Source organism: Malaya genurostris, chromosome 2 (assembly GCF_030247185.1).
Source record: "Malaya genurostris strain Urasoe2022 chromosome 2, Malgen_1.1, whole genome shotgun sequence".
NCBI classification, from domain to species: Eukaryota; Metazoa; Arthropoda; class Insecta; order Diptera; family Culicidae; genus Malaya; species Malaya genurostris.
The window spans coordinates 98,914,972-98,934,855 of NC_080571.1; the positions used below are offsets into that span (position 1 = coordinate 98,914,972).

At 37.4% G+C, this 19,884-nt stretch overlaps 1 protein-coding gene and 1 non-coding gene across 22 annotated transcripts in view; both read left to right on the top strand.

Moving 5' to 3' along the window:
• Nucleotides 1-12,020, top strand: part of LOC131427151 (voltage-dependent calcium channel type A subunit alpha-1) — a 394,973-nt gene extending 382,953 nt beyond the window's left edge. For 19 of the 21 annotated variants that reach the window (XM_058590100.1, XM_058590094.1, XM_058590097.1 and 16 more), the window contains 4 exons: nucleotides 6,362-6,592; nucleotides 7,015-7,169; nucleotides 7,257-7,528; nucleotides 8,918-12,020. In XM_058590100.1, coding sequence (XP_058446083.1) covers nucleotides 6,362-6,592; nucleotides 7,015-7,169; nucleotides 7,257-7,528; nucleotides 8,918-9,083 — 824 coding nt within the window. In that variant the 3' untranslated portion in view covers nucleotides 9,084-12,020. The remainder of the gene's footprint in view (nucleotides 1-6,361; nucleotides 6,593-7,014; nucleotides 7,170-7,256; nucleotides 7,529-8,917) is intronic. The other 2 variants (XM_058590104.1, XM_058590106.1) reach the window with 1 other exon arrangement.
• Nucleotides 12,021-19,271: 7,251 nt separating this feature from the next.
• LOC131433392 (U6 spliceosomal RNA) lies at nucleotides 19,272-19,373 on the top strand. The gene has a single exon (XR_009230193.1). It is a non-coding gene; the product is annotated as a U6 spliceosomal RNA (small nuclear RNA).
• Nucleotides 19,374-19,884: the final 511 nt, after the last annotated feature.

Here is a 19,884-nt window from a genome sequence, read left to right on the forward strand (position 1 = left end):
TAATATGAAACAATATTGATAGATCGTATTGGATCTGATTTTGGATTGTAGATCATATTTCAGCTGAGTATTATAACTAGAAAAGAAATGGGCTAAAACGGTACAACGGTACGTTTTGCGCTGTCATTAAAACTATATGCAATCGATTTGTTAGACTTTTTTACATCAGAAAAACTCTATTCGCTCTTCTGCAAGTTCTTCGGTTTTATGTTATATAGTTAAGCTTGAATACAAAGCAATATAAAAAGGGAGCTTGGGGTGAAATGAACATGATAGCGTTTCGTGCGGTCCATCTAAATACATGGAATCGATTTTACTGACCATTTTACAACAAAAAAGTGCTTTGTGGTCAGCTGTATCATGCCTCCAAAAATCTGCGTTGTTGAGAAATCGAATTGAGTTCCGTTTTTGCGTACCTCATTTCGTAATCGCTTGTGAAAAAATACTCATGAAATTGATAATTTTCACTAATCGCATTGTAATACCGGAACCGGAAGTCGGATCTGGATCATTTTTTCGGGGATTTTTCAAACAATTTCAAGACCTTTTGTTTGCTTTTTAATTTGTAAAAATTTGTTAAGAAAGTTCCGAGAAAATTGAGTGCGCATTTTTAATAAATTTGCCCATATTTCCTTGTAATTCCAGAACCGGAAGTAGGATCAAAATTCAGGAAAATTGTATGAGGCTAAAAAACCTTTCATTCGAATCTAAGTTTGTGAAATCGGTCACGCCATCGCTGAGAAACGTGTGACAATTTTTTTCTTTTTTTATGCATATCACCCTGCAATTTCGGAACCGGAAGTCGAATCCAAATGAAACCTAGGTACTTTGTATGGGACCGTAAGACCTTTCATTTGAATGTAAGATTGTGAAAATCGGCTCAGGCATCTCTGAGAAAATTGAGTGACATTGTTTGTCACATACACACACATACACACACACACACACACGCACACACATGCTCGCACACACACTTACACACACACATACATACATACACAAGCAAAGCAAAGTCCTAGCATTACATTCCTTTTGTGGAATTTGGCCTTTCTGTTTCAACAGACTTCGCAGCCGATTATTAGTGTACAGAATCATTGAATGGGTAGTACTATGGATCCTACTGACACTAAGAATCTTTCCAGGTCGGGGCTCGAACATACGACAACTGGCTTGTAAGACCAGCGCCCTATGCATTAAACCGCCAACCCGGGACAACATACACACACAGACATTTTGTGATCTCGACGAACTGAGTCAAATGGTATTTGACAATAGGTCCTCCGGCCTCGGTTGTAAAGTCGGTTTTCACAGCGATTGCAAAGCCGTTCTTTATGAGAAAGCAAAAAGGGCCGTAGATAGTTAAGTAAAGCAAAATTTCGCATAGTTCTTTGGGAATATGTTTATGGTTCTATAAAAAATCAATTTGAAGAGTTCAGGAGTAACGGACTGGACCTGAGCTCAATAGATAAATTCAGGACTTAGAACAGAATTCAGTTGAACTACAGTTTTGAAACTGAATTTAGTTCCGGAATCCAGTTCCAAAATGCAGGCTCTGAATTCTAAACCTGTATTCTGGAACTAAGTTCCTGAAATATAACTTTGAAAATAAATTTTCCTCCCGACGACCGAAGTCCACGACCTGAGGTGAGCCGAAATTTGCTTCATACTTGGTTTGTTCTTACTGATGTTGGTGGGAAAATCTCACCTCCACATTCAGTTCCGTCTGAAGCACTACAAGAAATGAACGATTTTCAATCAAAGTTTACCTTTCATACTCGTTCAGTAGATAATCGGAACTGATATGTGCCTGACTACCTTAAAACCGTCGTCCGGATGCGAAAAAATGCAAGCAAGTGTGATGAGTTTTCCTCATTATTTCCAAAAGTTTTAGAAAACTTTGTTCTTCAGTTATTTATGGTTATCACTAATTCCTGATCATATTACAAATTCCTGAATCGTATTTCCGATAACTTGTAGAAAAAATTATGTTGCTTGGTTAAGCACATCAAGAGATATTCGCGATAAAGTTCTGCCCTTTCTTGTATGGGATAAATTTTGAAAAGGCGCCCCATAGTAAAGTAAGTCGTTAGTTTTTTCATTTTGATATTTTTCACAATAATTCTAGAAAAATGGTTTGTTCAACATAGTATTAGATTTTATAAAAATACGTAGAATTAAAGGAAACTTCAAAGCTCTATGACAATTTTTTGAATAGTTGTTAATAATGATCACATTTCGTACCTAATTGTTTCAAAACTACAAGTAGGAATACTACAACTATTGTGATGAGCCTTCTCGCATCCAGTGAAAGGAACTTCATAGTTTCGATAATTTCCTCCAGTTAGTTACTACGGAATCAGAATGAATCCATCTTTGTTTAGTGGCGTTTACTATGATTTTGATGTGGAACACATCTTTTTTTTCTATATAGGGGTGCAAATCGGAAACTCAAGAAAAACTACACGTAGAAATGTGGTCAGGTTTTAAACACTTACAGCTCAGTCTATTTTGTATCAATTATGATTATTATTTCATCATTTGATAGGAAATATTTCTACGTTTCGATTTGAATGTATCAAGCCACGTATTTTCAATTATACATGATTGAAATTTTGATTAGTAGCGGGCAGTGTCTTATTTGGCTGCTAAAAATCTTTGGCATACCGGACTTCCCTGCCATAGACGACGGTTTTGAAGGAGTAAGAGATGTATCAAAGAGAGAGCATCGCTCTGATTGGTCAATCGATGCAAAAGCGAAGCTGTTGGAAGCACGCGAATCTATAAATAGAATCGAAATTAAAGCTAACGTTTCAGTCCTTCCCGTAGCAAGCTAGAGGTAGGTTGCTGCTAGACAGCAAGAGAGAAACTCCATAAAACGATTTGAAGCTTTAAAAGCTCGCTGTGCGTATTACATTTCTCTCCATGCTCTCTCGTAAATGTGTAAAAAGACTCACGATGTGGGCGGGTGGCCAAGAAAGTTTTGATATTTTCGGTTACAAGTTTGATTACATCACATAAAATCCAATAAAGCTATCGCTTGTTTGGCAGCCTTGCTGAGCCGATTTTATTCCTCTATACATACAACATATATGTTTTTATGCACTAATCGCATCTAAATGAAATTATCTAGACATTGTCAGGATAGATTTTTGATCCATGCTTTTGAAGGCGAGATATTCAGTGAACAATTTGAAAGACGGCGTTTTCAGCTGTGCAATTCTTCCTTCAGATAAAAGACTTTCCCGACCGCTAAAGTCAAATAATCATTCTGAAATTTTCACAGAATAATCTAAACTAATCTTCTACGAGATTGTCAGTTGGGTTTTTCGATATTCGTCACCGTTTCTGAGAAAATCAGATTTGAAGCGTGAAAATAGCCCTTTAAAACGCCTTAAAACACACTGCCCTCAGCCCTCAATTGGTATGCTTTGATATTTTGTCATGCAAGCTCGGAATTCCATGTTATGTCGTTTCCCCATGAGAAATTGACAACTACCCCTGGATAAATTTTGAATGCTTAAGATTAATTTCTAATTTATATTAGATGAACTCGATTGATAATGAGAAATAGTTTATCGCTTCAACCGAAATCGCAGAATGGCAGAGAAATTTAACGCTAAAAAAACTGCTTGCATAAAAAACTTGAACACAAGCTTGGCGAAGAGAGGCTTAATTATCGAAATCGCAAGTATGTACAAAGCTATAATTGCATACATTTGGGATAATGGTGTAATTTCGTCGGTTATAAAATAAATGCAAATCAAGACAAATGATGTTCGGTGTTGGTTCGGATTAATTGATCTTTTTGATTGTAGATCAAATTTTGGTTGCCTTGTTCCACATCAATGGCTCGAACAACCCCATGGGGCTGATCCTTGTAGTTTTTTGTATGATTTCTACAATAAAGTTTCGAGTCCTTGTTACAAGATTTTTGTTCTTCTTTAAAAAGTCCATGCGTCTTTGAATACCGTCATTTCTAATCGATATTTAATATGACAAAGTCTACAGTTGTCTACAAAAAAAAACTATTTCGCGAAAAAAAACTATCAATATAACGGGAATTGACGTACTCTAACGTTACGGAAGCATTACTAAAGCCATTACATCTGGCCATTAAAAGAACTTTCCTAATCAACTTAGTCTTTCGAAACTCGTAGCAACTTACACTATTACATGTTGGTAACTGTGTATAAAATGTAGTTCCATGGATCGCAAGTGATTAAATTATTTCTGATATCAACTTTCTCGAAGAAAACAAGAGTCTCATAACTAAAACTTAGAACTGTTTTATCATACAAGAAAATCGTAGAAACTTTAAACCAACAAAGATGCATTCATGCGACTTCTTTTGTCTTCTGAATCCATAGTAACTAACTGGAGGAAACTATCGAAAATGCCATAAAATTTTTCACCGAATGCAAGAAGGTAGTTGAGCTACAATTATATGTGTGAGCATTCATCATATACTTTTAGTTAAAACGATTAAAACAGTGAAATAGAGTTTGTTGAACTTATATATCTTTTATTTCATTCATTTTGTATATGTTTAAGAAAATATTCAAATATGTGAAGCCCATAAATCTCATATATATCAGATATACATTTGCTCATAGAATTCTAGGATACTATCGGATATAAACCATGCATTTGATGCAAATTAAAAGTACTTTTGAACTAGAGTGGTTTGCTCTGCAAATTTTTGCAACCTTCTGAAATAATTAAGTTCGAAATGCGACCATTGTTTAAATAAAACTAATCATAACTATTCAAAAAATTGTCAAAGAACTTTGAAGTTTTCCGCAATTACGTTTTTTTGCAAAATCTAACACTTTGTTAAACAAACCATTTCTCTAGAATAAATGTAAAAAAAATGCCAGTTTTTTTTCAAATGTTTTAGTAATACTACCGAAAAATGAGGTAACGATTATAGATAGCGAAATGACCGTCGGCAAAGTTACCATAAATTGCGAAGGCTTCAACATTGTCATAGACGAAATCTATTTATCTGCCTCCAATAAAAAACTATTTTTTCTGGTTTGTCTTCACACACGTGCTGGAACATAGTCGTTCATTTCCATAAGACCGCGTCAATAACGCCTACAACTTTGCACAAGGCACTAACAAGGCACAAGGCACGATAAGGCTACTAAATAATTAGAGGCATGAAATTAAAGTTTTGAACCACCGTGCGACTGTTTGAAATATTCAACTCTTATCACTATTGAATACTGGAAACGAAAGTTTGATCCTGATTAAATTTAACAGCTTCCTATGGAACCATAAAATCTTTAATTTGATTGTAAGTTGCCATCTATAAGTAATCGAAGAGAGTTTCATTTAGCAGTTTTTATTAAAGTGAGGACCGGATTAACTGACGTTAGCCCATTTGATCGTAGACTAATATGCTTTTTTTCGTCACTTATTAAAAATCACCTTCAAATGGCTCAACTGACTATCTCAAACAAAAAGCCCGAATAAAAGGTAAATAGGAACTACAGGGAAATTTCAAACCGTCACTTAGATCGACACTGCAGAAAATTACAAATTTTGGCACGAATACTAAGCTGCAACCGCTTTCAGCAAATGGTTTCGGTTGTCGATACAGTCTTTCACATCCTTAAAAGCAAGTCACTGTAAAACGAATACTTCACTTTTCGTAGCATATTTTTAATTTAACAAAAGATGCTAGTGTTCCTAGTTAGCTGTAGTATTTCATTAAAAAATCATTACACACACAATATCACCTAGATTTAGTGAAAGCATCCCAACGGTAGCTAGTTAGTTAGAACATAGTCTAGAAATCACTGAGTTTTTTAAACTAATTTCACCTTTCCAAAGTGAAACACAAATATTATTCTTTCCAGCAATTAGCTTTGGTTGATCCCGTAGTACCCATTTCATTTCTTGGAGGCTGGTGTTCAGAAATTAGAGTTTCAGGGCCCATCGAACCAGCTAATTTTAGTACAAAACCAAACACACTACGATTTGACAGGCTTCAGTTGTTCGTTGGTCTTTAAACCTTTCTTCTAGTTTCAGTACCGTGTATGTCAGTGTATTTCTTTAGTAATAGCTTTAGCCAAAAGAAAACTCGATCTTCATCTTTAGTTTGGACGCTAAATTTCTTACCTACAAGTACTAGCTTTCAATAGGTGCTCATATTTAACTCTAGAAGAATGACTAAATCTTGCAAAGCCAAGGGCAGCGGAGCGTTCGGTTTCGAACCGAGGTTTAACCCCGATTGACCCCGAGTTCCGAACCCGATGATCGTATGTCCTTTTTTCCCAGTGTGTGTGCGTGTGCTTTCTCTTCACCCTCCCTCCCCATCTGTTCTTGTGCTATTATCCATTCTTCTTCAATATAGGTTCCTGGTCAGCATCAACCAGCCCCGCCCGTTCGCCGTCACCCAGTCGTATCGGTGTACATAGTAGTGCCCAGCATCGTAGTCGAAAAGATCGTCCCAAAAACCACCCGGCCCACCAAGCGTACGATACGACAATCCTCTGCGAACGATCACGATCGCCGAGTCCTGCCAGTTTGCTCCAAGAGCTGCGGGACCGGAATCATGCGCGACGGAAGTATAGGAATGGAATGGGTACTGCAAACTTACCTTTCGTTTTTAATTATTGATCTGTGTTCTGTTATCATTGAACTACTTTATTTTCTGATCCAAAACCATTCCCCTTTCATTCACTCATCGTACATGCCGTCCACTGTTTCTAACACTGTCTTCCGAGAGTCGCGTACAGTCTCTTATTGTGAATGTTATAGGGCCTAAAACTGAACTCCACTTGGATTTCTAAATGTCATCATACAACTCATCGCATGTGTCCTCCAACTTGAACGTTTGTGTACAGATCATTCAACTATTTTCTACACAACTTTTTATCTGTCTGTATCGATGCTGTGTGAATACTAGAGTCATCGAAAACCGTGTGCAAACAATATCAATTGAAGCGTACTCAAAATTCTCACATTCATGTTTTATTACTTTACAAAAATCAATCGAACAACAAGGTCCTCCAGGTCATGTCCAACACAGCTATCCAGTTCTGGTGACCCGAAGGCAAGGCCAGGGACGAAGACTGCCACCGACGCCGTGCAAACCGTCGACACTGCAGTTAAAGCAAACCAACATCAATTTCCCGAAGCTAAATGCTAGTCCCACTCACGTACGTTTCTATACAGATGATTTTGATCGAATTAGAGGCAGGAATCATCTCATCTCTCTTTCTCTCCCTCTCTCTTTGTAATCACAGACGTTGCATTCAACTCACACAACGCCGCACAGTGTTCACTCGATGCCACCGACACGGGACTTCCTTCGGGAGCGTGATCGCGACCGAGACCGTGACCGGGATTTGTACTATCGGGAGCGCGACCGGGAGCGGGACCGCGAACGCTACAGGAGTAGCCGCGAGCGGGAATCACGGGACTATGGTCAACTGCAGTACGAGTTCCGAGACCGGGAACGGGAGCTTTACGAACGCGAGCGGGAAATTGAACGAGAGTTCGAGCGGGAATACGAACGGTAAGTGGATTTTAGATCGGCGCGATCGCAATAAAAGATATCCTGACCGTAGACATTAGAACTGATGGAGTTACAATTTAAATTGATAATGTATGCATTCAAAATTCATACAGATGCATTTGCTAACCGAGTGTGAATTACAGTCTAGGCCTGGAAAATTCATTCAAATGTGACGTAATGCAATAGCGTACGAAATTATCCGTCATTTGACGAGTTAGGTATCGATATTCTCCATAGAAAGGATTTAAAATGACTGGAGAAACCGACTTTCGATCGGAACCCCGAAGACCCGTAGCGTTATATACTATTCAACTCAGCTCGATGAGATCGGAAAATGTCTGTATGTGTATGCGTGTGTATATTTACCTTATGATCAAAAAAGAACCGGAATTTTCTTTTTAAAATTCTCGCGCTTGTCCAATCGGTAAACTTTTATTCTCTCAACGTTGACAACACTTTTATACACATTCTGTCAAATTTTGACGTATATCGTACGATTAGTTTATGGTTGGCGTCTATACAAAGAAGTTTAAAAATTTTCGTGTGGCGATTTTTATAATGGAAGAAAATTTAAAACAACGGCTCGCCTTCGAAGCGCCATTCGGTCGATTGTTGTGCGGTTTCGACGTCATATTCATAGACCCACACTTCATCACCAGTTATGATGAACTAATCGTACGATATGCGTCAAAATTTGACAGAGTGTGTATAAAAGTGTTGCCAACGTTGAGAGAATAAAAGCTTACCGATTGGACAAGCGCGAGAATTTTAAAATGAAAATTCCGATTCTTTTTTGATCATAAGGTATGCGACGTGAGCACTGAAACACTTAAATTATATCTCCTTTAGCATTCAAAATTTGTTTATGTAGACTTAAATACAACTGCATGTAAGATTCGTCTTAAAAATTCTCCCTATTGACTTGGAATATTGTTCTCCGGCTACTTGACAAACTCGTTTTTAAAATGCTAATATTGCGTGGAATTTCAATGAATATCAAGAGATCGCATCTCTTCGTTTAGCAATAGCGTAATTTTTCACATTCCGGCATTCATTCATCAATTTTGTTCTAAAAATATGGGGACGAATGTTACCAAAGCACATGTTTCTATATTAAGCACAAAGTATCTTCCGCAGAAGAAAACATCCTTTCGAGTCCACTTCATCAAAAGCTCTATAAACAGATGTTTACATGTATCAAATTCAAATCGATCAACTGAAATCATTTGAAAACCAATAATACGTAAAACGATTTGCTTTGCCATCGAATTAATATTTTTTATTTAGTATCACGCATCTCCATCAACCCTGTGCTGAAAACTGTGCTGAAGGATGGAGACACCCGGTTGTATTGAGCTGTCACTAAAAGTCATTTCTTTTCTCTTCCAGCATGGAACACCACGTGCCTCTCTCGTACGAGCAGGCCCTGGCGATGGGTCGAACCGGTGGACGGGTTCTTCCGTCACCGATACTGAACGGTTACAAGCCAAAAGGAGGCGGCAGTGGCCTTCACTCGTCCCGCCACTCGGATTCGGACGACGAGGACTGGTGCTAGCACAGGGTGAGACGGCGCCAGTGCGACAGGAAACGCAGGGAACAGATTTGGGTGTGATGCGTAACTGGTGGTGGACTGAACGACGGGTTTTTCAGCCGGCCGTTGTACAATTGGACGCTCCGAGTGGAGTAGGTTCATCGACTAACAACGGCTGACCCGATAATAATGCACAGAAATTTTGCTTTATCATATGCACCCAAGTTCCACGGGTGACAGAAAAAAACGCATCCCGCTTCAAGACAGTGTCAGTGTGATGCCAAACTAGCTTAACAGGAGCGCTATCATCAACGGTATTTGGTAGTGGTTGCATGAGATTCCCTTCATACTACGAGTAAGGCCTTAGTTAGAACGATTTCAAAACTGATTACCGATTCAACATTTTGTGAGATGAACCAAAACGCCGTAGAAGTCGTAGTTAATCGTTACGAAATTAAAAAAAAGTGAACAAACTGAACCTGCCTTTAAAAGCCACAAATGAGAGCAAACGTAGATCGTCGGAGAAACAATACAAACAAATCTTTAATAACACGCGATGGTAATTTAAAACTAACGTTGAGCAGAATATCCTTCTGATAGTTACTAATTTTTCAAATGTTTAATCTTTCTCAATAGCAAATCGAAACCGTTTGTAAATAGTTAAAGAATGAAATATTCCATCTCTAGTCTAACGCAAAATATTTTCCAGCATCAAGACCATATGCGCTTCAGCCAAGATTTTTCACACTTCGATAACATTTGTCGGATCGGGTATTCAACCGGATGACCATTTGGAATAGTATTCCGGGTGCCGTTGTCACTTTTATCATCAAACACTTTCATCACTAATCTGACAACATCTAGATGAAAAGACTGAAATTCAAAATAAAATATCGGAGGAATACAAACAAAAATCAATGAAAAATTGCGATTGATTTGTTTAGGTATTTAGTGTGAGTCGCGATAGGAAAAATGTTATTGGAACCCGTAGACTATTTACTATTTATAGAAGACAAAAAAAACACACTCAAACAACCAGCGGAGCGCAGGTATTTTAAGAACACGACGTACACCGAAATTTTTGACGATGCAGGGAATTTAATTTTTACCAGGATAGAAATGTAGCCAAACGGATAGAAACGTTTAGAAGTCGTTGTTGGTTTGATAATTTGTGGAGTGTTTTTGGCAGCTTTTTGCTAGACGGTAGACGCGGCTCGAACAAAGCTGAACAGGCTGAAGTAGTCGTTTTTTTTGGGTCCAGAATAGTTGGGCTTAACTTTTATATGACTGTATTTATGGAGAGACAAAAAAATCGTAGCGATTAGTTTCAACTAGTTTGGGAGTTTAGAATAGGGAGAGTACGACCTACATCAAACACTTGACAGCCACCGCTAAAAGAATCGTTCCAATGGTCATCAGATGGTTTGAATAATTGTATAACTTTAATCTGGAGAGTTTTGTACAAAACCAATATTAATGTGCATAGTTTTGTTGCTCAAACATACTACAGAGGTTTCTATTCTGTTTCATAAATAAAACATTAGCCCAGCATGAGGAATCAGCGCTATCGTTTGTCATTGATGCATTTCCTACGAGATTTTCGTTTCATTAGGATTTTTCGTCATCATAAATTAAGATCGCCTTTCTGTAAGGTCATATTGAAATGCAACAACTTTACAACACATGCTTGAATTGCCATACTGCCAAACTTTAGCCAGATGGGACAATTGAAAAACAAACAAAAGAAAAACCACTAATCAAATAGGCCATTTTTTCTACGATCTACGATAAGTAAACAACGTTCAAGTCAAATAAACAGTTTGAAAGTTTCGATAATCCGCGAGAATGCTAGAGTCGAATCGGCCGAACAAACTAATCGTGTATACAAATATTTAATAAACCACGGTGAGGAAATAGTGAGATATAATCCTAGATGGACTATTGATGTGCGTATATAAAGAGAAAGAAGATAAAGACAGTAACTCGCGAAGAACCATTCTCACAATGTGAGACAGACAGACCTGTTGTAGAGTTAGGATCCGAAACGTTATCCCTATATGAAGTTTAACCAAACGACACACAGTTCAACCATTAGCTCATCGTTCATCCATCGCTTAGCTGTTAGAAGAAGAGAGAAAAAAAAACGCGAACTTTAGAACTTAGGTTAAAATATGTACAGGATAATATTAAAACAAACAAAAACAAAAATAGAACCAACCATTGGCATCGGAGAGGAAATATTTCTATCAAAATATATTATGGAACAAAATACTTTTTAATCTCTAGCGAAAACCTGTAAATACATTTTTCTGTGATATATAAATTGCGAAAAGGTAAAAGTTGCTGACGTGCGGGTTCAGATTCAAGCGTCACAATTGACTGGCGGCCAGTTCTGGGTACGGTTTCCGTAGCATTCCGCGTTAGTTATTTCATTTGCCTGGAACAAACCCTCCAAAATCTGATTACTCGGGGTTCGGGTCCAAAAAAAATACTTTTGCTTTCCGCAGTCACTGCATTGCATAAGGGTCTGGTCGCAAAGGCTGCAATGTTAAGTGGTTAGGAAGAATTATTTGAACAACCTGTTAGTGTATGTTTCCAAAACAACAGACAATTTATTAGCTGTTCATGTCAAAAGTTTTTTTTTTCTTCAGATAGTGCGTGTGACTGTTGTATGTTTACGGTGCCATTTAATTTGCTATTTTGTGTTCCACTATAGATATTGAAGGTCTCATAGTAGTCAAATCGGTATTTAAACTAGTCTGTTGCGAAAATTTTGTTAATCAGTTTAGTTTACCATGAGGTATAGCCAATAATGAAATGAGACGATTTTAGATGAAATTCTGACGAGAAAGAAGAAACAGTACGGAATGCTTAATTAGGTACCTATCGAATAGATTTTTTAAAAGAATATGTTCAAAAAGATTTATGAAAGAAAATAAATGGAAATCTTTGAATCGCTTATTTTCCCATATTCCAATTCTTGATGACCGAATCCATCGCAACGGGCCTCAACTGACCAATATTAAAATGATTGTCGGTTATGGGTTATGATTTATCTTCCTTTTCCCTCCTTCCATCAAATTTGACACAACCCATTGGTATCGCTGTTTTCGCCCACATTTTCTTCAATGTTAGTTCTGTTTTAAAAGAATTAAGATGTTTGTGAAAAAGCTCTGTCCTTACTTACAACTCGGATCAGGGTCATGTCGCCGAAAGCCATTTCGCCGAAAGCCGTTTCGCCGAAAGTCATTTCGCCGAAAGCCATTTCGCCGAAAGGGTCATTTCGCCGATTCCTGCAATTGTCTTAAAATCGTAATGGAAATCGATTTAAAATAAAGACAAATTAAAGATGATTGAATAAGTTCAACTTCATGAACCTCAGAACGGTCTTCCCAAAGAAACTTGTTGACAATTACCCACTAATCATCAAAGCAATTCCATAGGTATCTACCAAGCAAATGTATGTGGTATTTTCCGATTACTAAATAAAAAATATCTAATGCGGCTTCGCCATATCGATTTGATTCGTGTGCTGTCCGACCTCGCTAACGCTCGTTCGGACCTGACTAAAGCAAAGAAACCTAGCTTTGAGCAGACCGGGCAAACGAGGCGGTTACAGGTTTGTATGCAAGAGGCCGCCGCTTCCGACGGCGGGTCGGAACTCTCCCAAATTTTACAATTGGGCGATGTTTAGGTGAATTAGGTGTTTTTTTTTTATTCAAAAATAAAATTTTTAAGGCATACTGCTTAAGCTCTAAGATGCCAAGGGCTTTTTCTAATTTAAATTAACGACTAACTTAAAAATAGGGTGGTATCATTAGGTAATGTCGTATTAGGGTCGCAATAGTCGACTTTGGCAGATCCAGCCTTTAGCTGGCGATCGACACCGGCCGGTGGATTGAATATATCATGAGAGTCTTCCAGATGACGTTGGTATGTATCTATGTTGGCCGCATCTTTCGGTCTGTGTGGATCTGCGGGAAACACCCCCAGGTTACGAAACATGGGTGACCCGCATGTTGATAACAGATCGGCTGAAAAGTTCGTATCGTTTCTATGAGAGGGCGCCACTAGAATTAAATCCATACCATTTTCAGTTAGTACAAACCTTTATAAGATACGTGTATAAATTTGACAGCTCTGAAAGCAGTCTGATTATTAGTTTTTGAGATATTGCATTTTGAGTGAAGCTACTTTTGTTATTGTGAAAAAAAATGGAAAAAAAGGAATTTCGTGTGTTGATGAAACACTACTTTTTGATGAAAAAAAGTGCCGCCGATACCAAAAAATGGCTTGATGAGTGTTATCCAGACTCTGCACCGGGCGAAGCAACAATTCGTAAGTGGTTTGCAAAATTTCGTACTGGTCATATGAGCACCAAAGACGATGAACGCAGTGGACGTCCAAAAGAGGCTGTTACCGATGAAAACGTGAAAAAAATCCACAAAATGATTTTCAATGACCGTAAAGTGAAGTTGATCGAGATAGCTGACACCCTAAAGATATCGAAGGAACGTGTTGGACATATTATTCACGAATATTTGGATATGAGAAAGCTTTGTGCAAAATGGATGGAAAAACAACAACGAATTGATGATTCTGAGCAGTGTTTGGAGCTGTTATATCGAAATAAAACCGATTTTTTTCGTCTATATATAACAATGGACGAAACACGTCAAATTACTTGTTTTGCAGAGGTCAAATTACTTGTTTTGCAGAGAATACTAGACAAGAGTTATATTTATATTGGGTTTGAAGAAATTAACTTTTGACACCAGTGTGGTTTGAATGTATGGTATGAACGTAGCTTAACATATTGTTGACAACAACGCCACCAAAACGAAATGCGTCGGTTTCAGGAACCAGCTTCCATAGCAGGGGGGTGGTATCTACCAAGTGAATGTATGCGGTATTTTACGTTTACTAATTGAAAAAATATCTAATGCGGCTTCGCCACATCGATTTGATTCGTGTGCTGTCCGACCTCGCTACCGCTGGGCACGTAAGCTTCATGCCGTCGGTCATGCCGGTTATATGGCTGCGCCACATCAGTAATACAGAAGACATAATAATACAAAAAAAATAATAATATGATGTATTCGGAATTACTCTTTCGATTAAATGACCGTTTCGGCGAAATGACCCTTTTCGGCAAAACGACTTTCGATGAAATTACCTATTCGGCGAAACGACTTTCAGCGAAATGACCCGCTCCCGTTGAGCGGCATCACTTTTATTTTGTGGAGAGCCAATTTCAATTTAAATCCATTCATTCATCCATGCCTTCACTGCGGCGGTCGTCTCTGCCACCAGCATTTCCTCACTGTCGATGTCGTCCGCAAATTCAACAATTTCTATTCCATTTTTTGGTATCGTTTGGCATATAAATCCTCTTACTTGAATTTGAGTTTATGGGAGTATTGACCATCACTTGAATTGGCCAGCATAAGCAAAAATACGTTTCAGTTCGGCACGTCAGCAAAAGCCGTTGCACTTTGGAGCAAACTAAACAAGTGTTCTGTATGTAGCAGAAATTTTATGTGGCTTATGTTGAACTGCAGGGTAGCATAACACTTCAACATAAACTGTTATACATTGATCTGTCGAAGACGCAACGTAAAGTATATGAGGTAAAATGGTTATTCGCACCAAGCACAAACTTAACGAAATCCTCTAAATTATAAAGGAAAAGTATGTTTGCCTTTCTCATATAGAAAGGCTATGCAATCACTATGGAAATCGACTTTCAAACCGAGACCCGACTTCCATACTATTCGGCTTAGCTCGTCGAATACGCCAAATGTCTGTGTGTGTATGTGTTTGCAACAAAAATGTGCACTCGAATTTCTCGGAGATGACTAGATCGATCACGAAGCTGGATTCAAATGAAAGGTCTGTTGATTCCATAACCTGCTATTGCATTTTAATCCTATCGAACTTCAGGTTCGGGAGTAACGGGGTAAAATGTGCAACAAAATTTCAAAAAATGTGCTCTCGATTTTTTTCAAAAACCACTCATCCAATTTTTTCAAACTAAATCAAATGTCATACAGATACGATTTCAGGAAATACAGGCTGATAAGCGTAAATATTCCATTTTCAGGGGCATGTTTTTGTACATGACACGTAAAAACCGTACCAAATGCATCCTAATATCCGTATCATTCTTCAATTAGGCAATTAGGTTGATGATCCAATACGTTAATTTTGGGTATACCAAATCATCGTTCCTGCTGACGCGGCCCATTTTGCATACGATCATTTGACATAATACCGTTTGGCATAACACCATGTAGCATAATGTTTATTTGCCATTGTAGTTACAAGGTACAATTCAAAATTCCAGGACATTTTGAACAGCGCGGCTCCTAGTCATCTGTCTGAAATTTTTATTTGTCAATTGTGTATCCTCTAGTGTTTTTGTATAAAATTTTCATGACATTTGGACGTATAGAAGCTGAGATATCGCGCTAAATGTAACAGTACATTGGAAGTGTCGGTCTGAAAATGAGCATCGATCAAAGAGCCAACACTGCCACTTCTCACTTTGACGCTTGGTTTCGGATTCATATTCAAAGCACCATGTTTCTTCACCAGTCACAATCGAATACAAAAAGTTTGGGATATTTTTGGCCTCTTTAATTATGTCTCTTGAATATTGAATTCTGAGGTCTCAATCGAGCACAAACCTTTCTGAGACCCAAATTTTCTGTCAAAATACGATAAATCGAAACTGCGGATAATGGTAATTCCGATTCCATATATTTAAGCGATGATTGCGTTTCTTTTTTCATTAATTCATGCACAATTTCCGAGTTTTTTTCGTTCACAACATCTTTTGGCAGGTTTCTGATAAACATTGTTAGCATTCTAATAAGCCTAAGATAAATTCGTTGAGTCATCTTCGAAAAACTTCTGCCGATGAAAAATATTATTAGTTTATCGAACTTTATTCAAAAGACAATCTTAGCTTTCAAACGAGTCGTATGAAATTGTCCTCCAGTTCTGAAAAAAATGAGCGTAAATAAAACAACGTGTGTTGTCGGTTACGTCACTTATACCATTATAACTTTGGAACCAGAGGTCACAGTCATTTGATCTTCGACCTTGATTGTGAACTTGAGGTTTGTTTAGATCGATTAAGCCATCTCCGAGAAGAAAAATCAAAATGGCGGTCATGTTTAGATTTTCGACCCTCTGTTGCGCTTTTGAATGGTAATAAATTTTTACCTTTTTGCCTTTCTCATATAGAAAGGTTATGCAATCACTGCGAAAACCGACTTTTGAACCGAGGAACGGATGGCCGAGTGTCATATACCATTCGGCTCAGTTCGTCGAGTACGCAAAATGTTTGTGTGTGTATGTGTGTGTGCGTATGTGTGTATGTAACATTTTTTTCACTAACCTTTCTCGGAGATAGCTGAACCGATTTTCACAAACTTATATTCAAGTGAAAGGTCTTGTGGTCCCATACAAAATTCCTGAATATTATTTGGATCCGACTTCCGGTTCCGGAGTTATGAAGTAAAATGTGCAAAAAAATGAAATATGTGATCTTACTTTTCTCATAGATGGCGCGACTGATTTTCCAAAACTCAGATTCAAACGAAAGGTCCTTTGGTCCCATACGCAATTCCTGAATTTCATTCGGATCCGGAAATATATAGTAAAGTGTGTTAAAAATTTTATACCATCACTGAAAAGGGCGAAAAACCGAGAAAAGTTTTCTAAATCGACCTCAAATCTTCTCCAATTGATAGTTTTTATCAGTAGACGGTCAAACAAACCGATTTCGGTTATGCTTTTAAGAATCGAAGAAAATTATTTTGAGGAATACCACAGTATTATATATGATAGTATGATTGATATGAGAAAGGCATCATTACACCACTAGGTGGATCAAAACAGGTTTTCATATATATAAAAATGACTGAATTGACGAAGAAATTATATAATCAATGTGCATTTTTTATGTAAATTGAGAAAACTGTCCTTGTAATAACTGAATCGTTATTCTATAGTACGAGTGTAGTTATGGTGATAGTTAACTTTTCTTTATAAAATAATCAATATCACAATCGTGAGCGATTTCGTGGAAATAATGATGTCATACAATTTTTACTACGAGGAGAGACTAGCAAGTGTTTATAATCATGGAAGTGTACGGTATTTTCGATCGGATGTGACAAGGAACGTTATTTCAAGTACGTTACGAGCACATATAAAATCAAACATAAAACTAACACGATTTCATGAGAACACCGTGAATGTTACGATCAAGGATGGCTTTTATCGTATCAAAGAATGCTCACTCTTCACTCTTTACATGATTGTATCAGTGCCATCAAAGAGAGACTAATATCATCGCAACAACAAACACCCGGCATGGCTCATTTAACATAGAATAGACACCAGTGCGAGAGCGAATTTTTTTCGATGACATTTCTGATAATCAAAGGTTAGCACGCTGCTGTGGGGATCCTCTCTGAAGCAACAAACGGTCGCTTATTCTCGTTTCGCGATCCGATTCTGTATGGGCAGTGGATAATTGCGATAGAATCATTTTACTATTGCCGCTTATTCTAACTATGTGCATATAACCTTTGTATAAGTAGTGTCTATGAAGATGTATGTGAATGCTCCACACACGGGGTTTTGAAATATTTCATCATAGTATGAGAAACATCAAGTTGAACCATCGATTCGATTTTCTGCGATAATTGCGATCCTCTCTTGGGAAATTCCACACAGCAACGATCATTATCAGACTGTATTTTTTTTTTTCAAGGGCCGTGAAATACTCAGAGTATAAAGTGGAGCGAAGAAATGTAGAAAAATTCTCTCGCGGTTCATGCATTGAATGACTCGAGTTCTTATAGCATCTTCTACCGGATTGAAAATGTTGTATACAATATAGAGAGCAATATAGCAGCTTCTGTCAAATTTTCGGCAATCACCAACACTGGTTACGATTATTGTGAGATCTGAGATGGGACATTAACCGTGCGCAATATGAGCATGTACGGAGTATTGTTCAATCGGGTTGCCGTTTAAGTTGTGTTTTGCTACGATCTGAGTATTTCAATGGGCAGAATAATTTCTAGAATTTATTTTGCGGCCTAAATTGATAAATTATAAACAGATTTTGTAAGTATTTAAATTGATTTTTTAAATCTATTTTCTAATGTCTTACCTCCTAAATTAAATCTGCATGTGGACTGAAAATTTTCATCCGAGTATATAGGACAGTTTTTAATCATACGTTTGATGACAATACATGAACAATCATTTTGCTATCCATATTGTAGCGAACACAGTGTGCAGCAAACAGCAGAAAATTGCACTAACTCACAAAGCAAAAGCGACAATCCAGCGAGCAAACGCATATACCTTACAATCAAGACATCACTTCACTGGCCGAGCTGCTGGCTTTATTAATAGGCAAGCACCAACTTGGCAATGAAATGTTATGCAGCATATATGCCTCTTTGTGCGAAACTTCATACTACCATAAATTAATGCCGTTTTTGTTTTTAGCGCTGCACCGGTGTAGGTTTAGCAGTGACTATATTCGCTCTAATTTGGGTGTTATCAAGGCATCCTTTTCTTCCCTAGACCGGTCATAATTCATAACATAATCAAGTTGATTCACTAAAATTGAATCAAAATGACCCGACAATCGAAATATAAAACTCAACACTACTATATTTTTAAATGATTTAAAACTATTTCACAAACACGATTGTTAGCACAGCTAGCTGATAGCTTCATAACTTCCATTTAGATTGTGCGTGTATGTGTCTAAGGTGTGTGTCAAGGAATAGTAACTTAGACGTGTATAATCAATGATACGGTTCCATCAGTAATCGAATAAAACATTCACTCATCCAAATTTATTTGTTCACACAGTCGAACGCGTGTGGTTTTTATCGAGGAATTTCTCTCAGTTCCGGGAAGCTTTTATGGGATGCATATAGCCTGCAAGAGGATAAATTGTAAATAGTATTCTGAAAATTATTTGTTCGCTACAGTATGATTTTTCTGACAAGGTTTTATTATTTATTGAATTGGATTAAAATGGATAAATATTCGAAAGTAATACAATATTTTCTTAAATAAAAATATTTTCTAATTATGACTTATTCGAAATGAAAATTTTGAGTTCTTGGATCGCGACAACAAAATGCTTTTGTTATCAGAAATTGTCACTATGTCCTAGCTTCGGCTGGACATATACTAAAATTGGAACGATACAGAGAAGATTAGCATGGCCCCTGCGCAAGGATGAGAAATTGTCACGAGTACTTTATTGTTGCATAGGCTTTGTCCGAAAGCTGCGCGAAATATGCGTAAAAACATCATGGACCACGAAAAATCTTTCCATCACTCGTGTAGAATTCGTTCCATACATGGACGGTCTGTGTGATTCTATTATTGGTCATGTGTTTTTTAATACTAAACAAGCTAGAATCGTACAAGTCATGAAATTTTCCACTTATTGTCGTGAATACGACTTACTTTACTATGGGGCGCCTTTTCAAAATTTACCATCTGAGAGAGTGATAAGTTTTTGATCGTGAACATCTCTTGTTGTATCTAACGAATCAAGATAATTTTTGATACATGCCATCGGAAATATGATCACAATTTTATGATAAAATTTTCAGTTGTGTTACATAATCTCAAATAATTCAAAATTCAACTTTTCTGAAATGTTTGGTATAAACGAGTACCAAAGAGAATAATACATAAGGCGCGTTTGCCTTTCTCATATTTTTAAAGCTCATAGCTCAGTGATCTGTGGAAGGATTTATATAATTTAGTT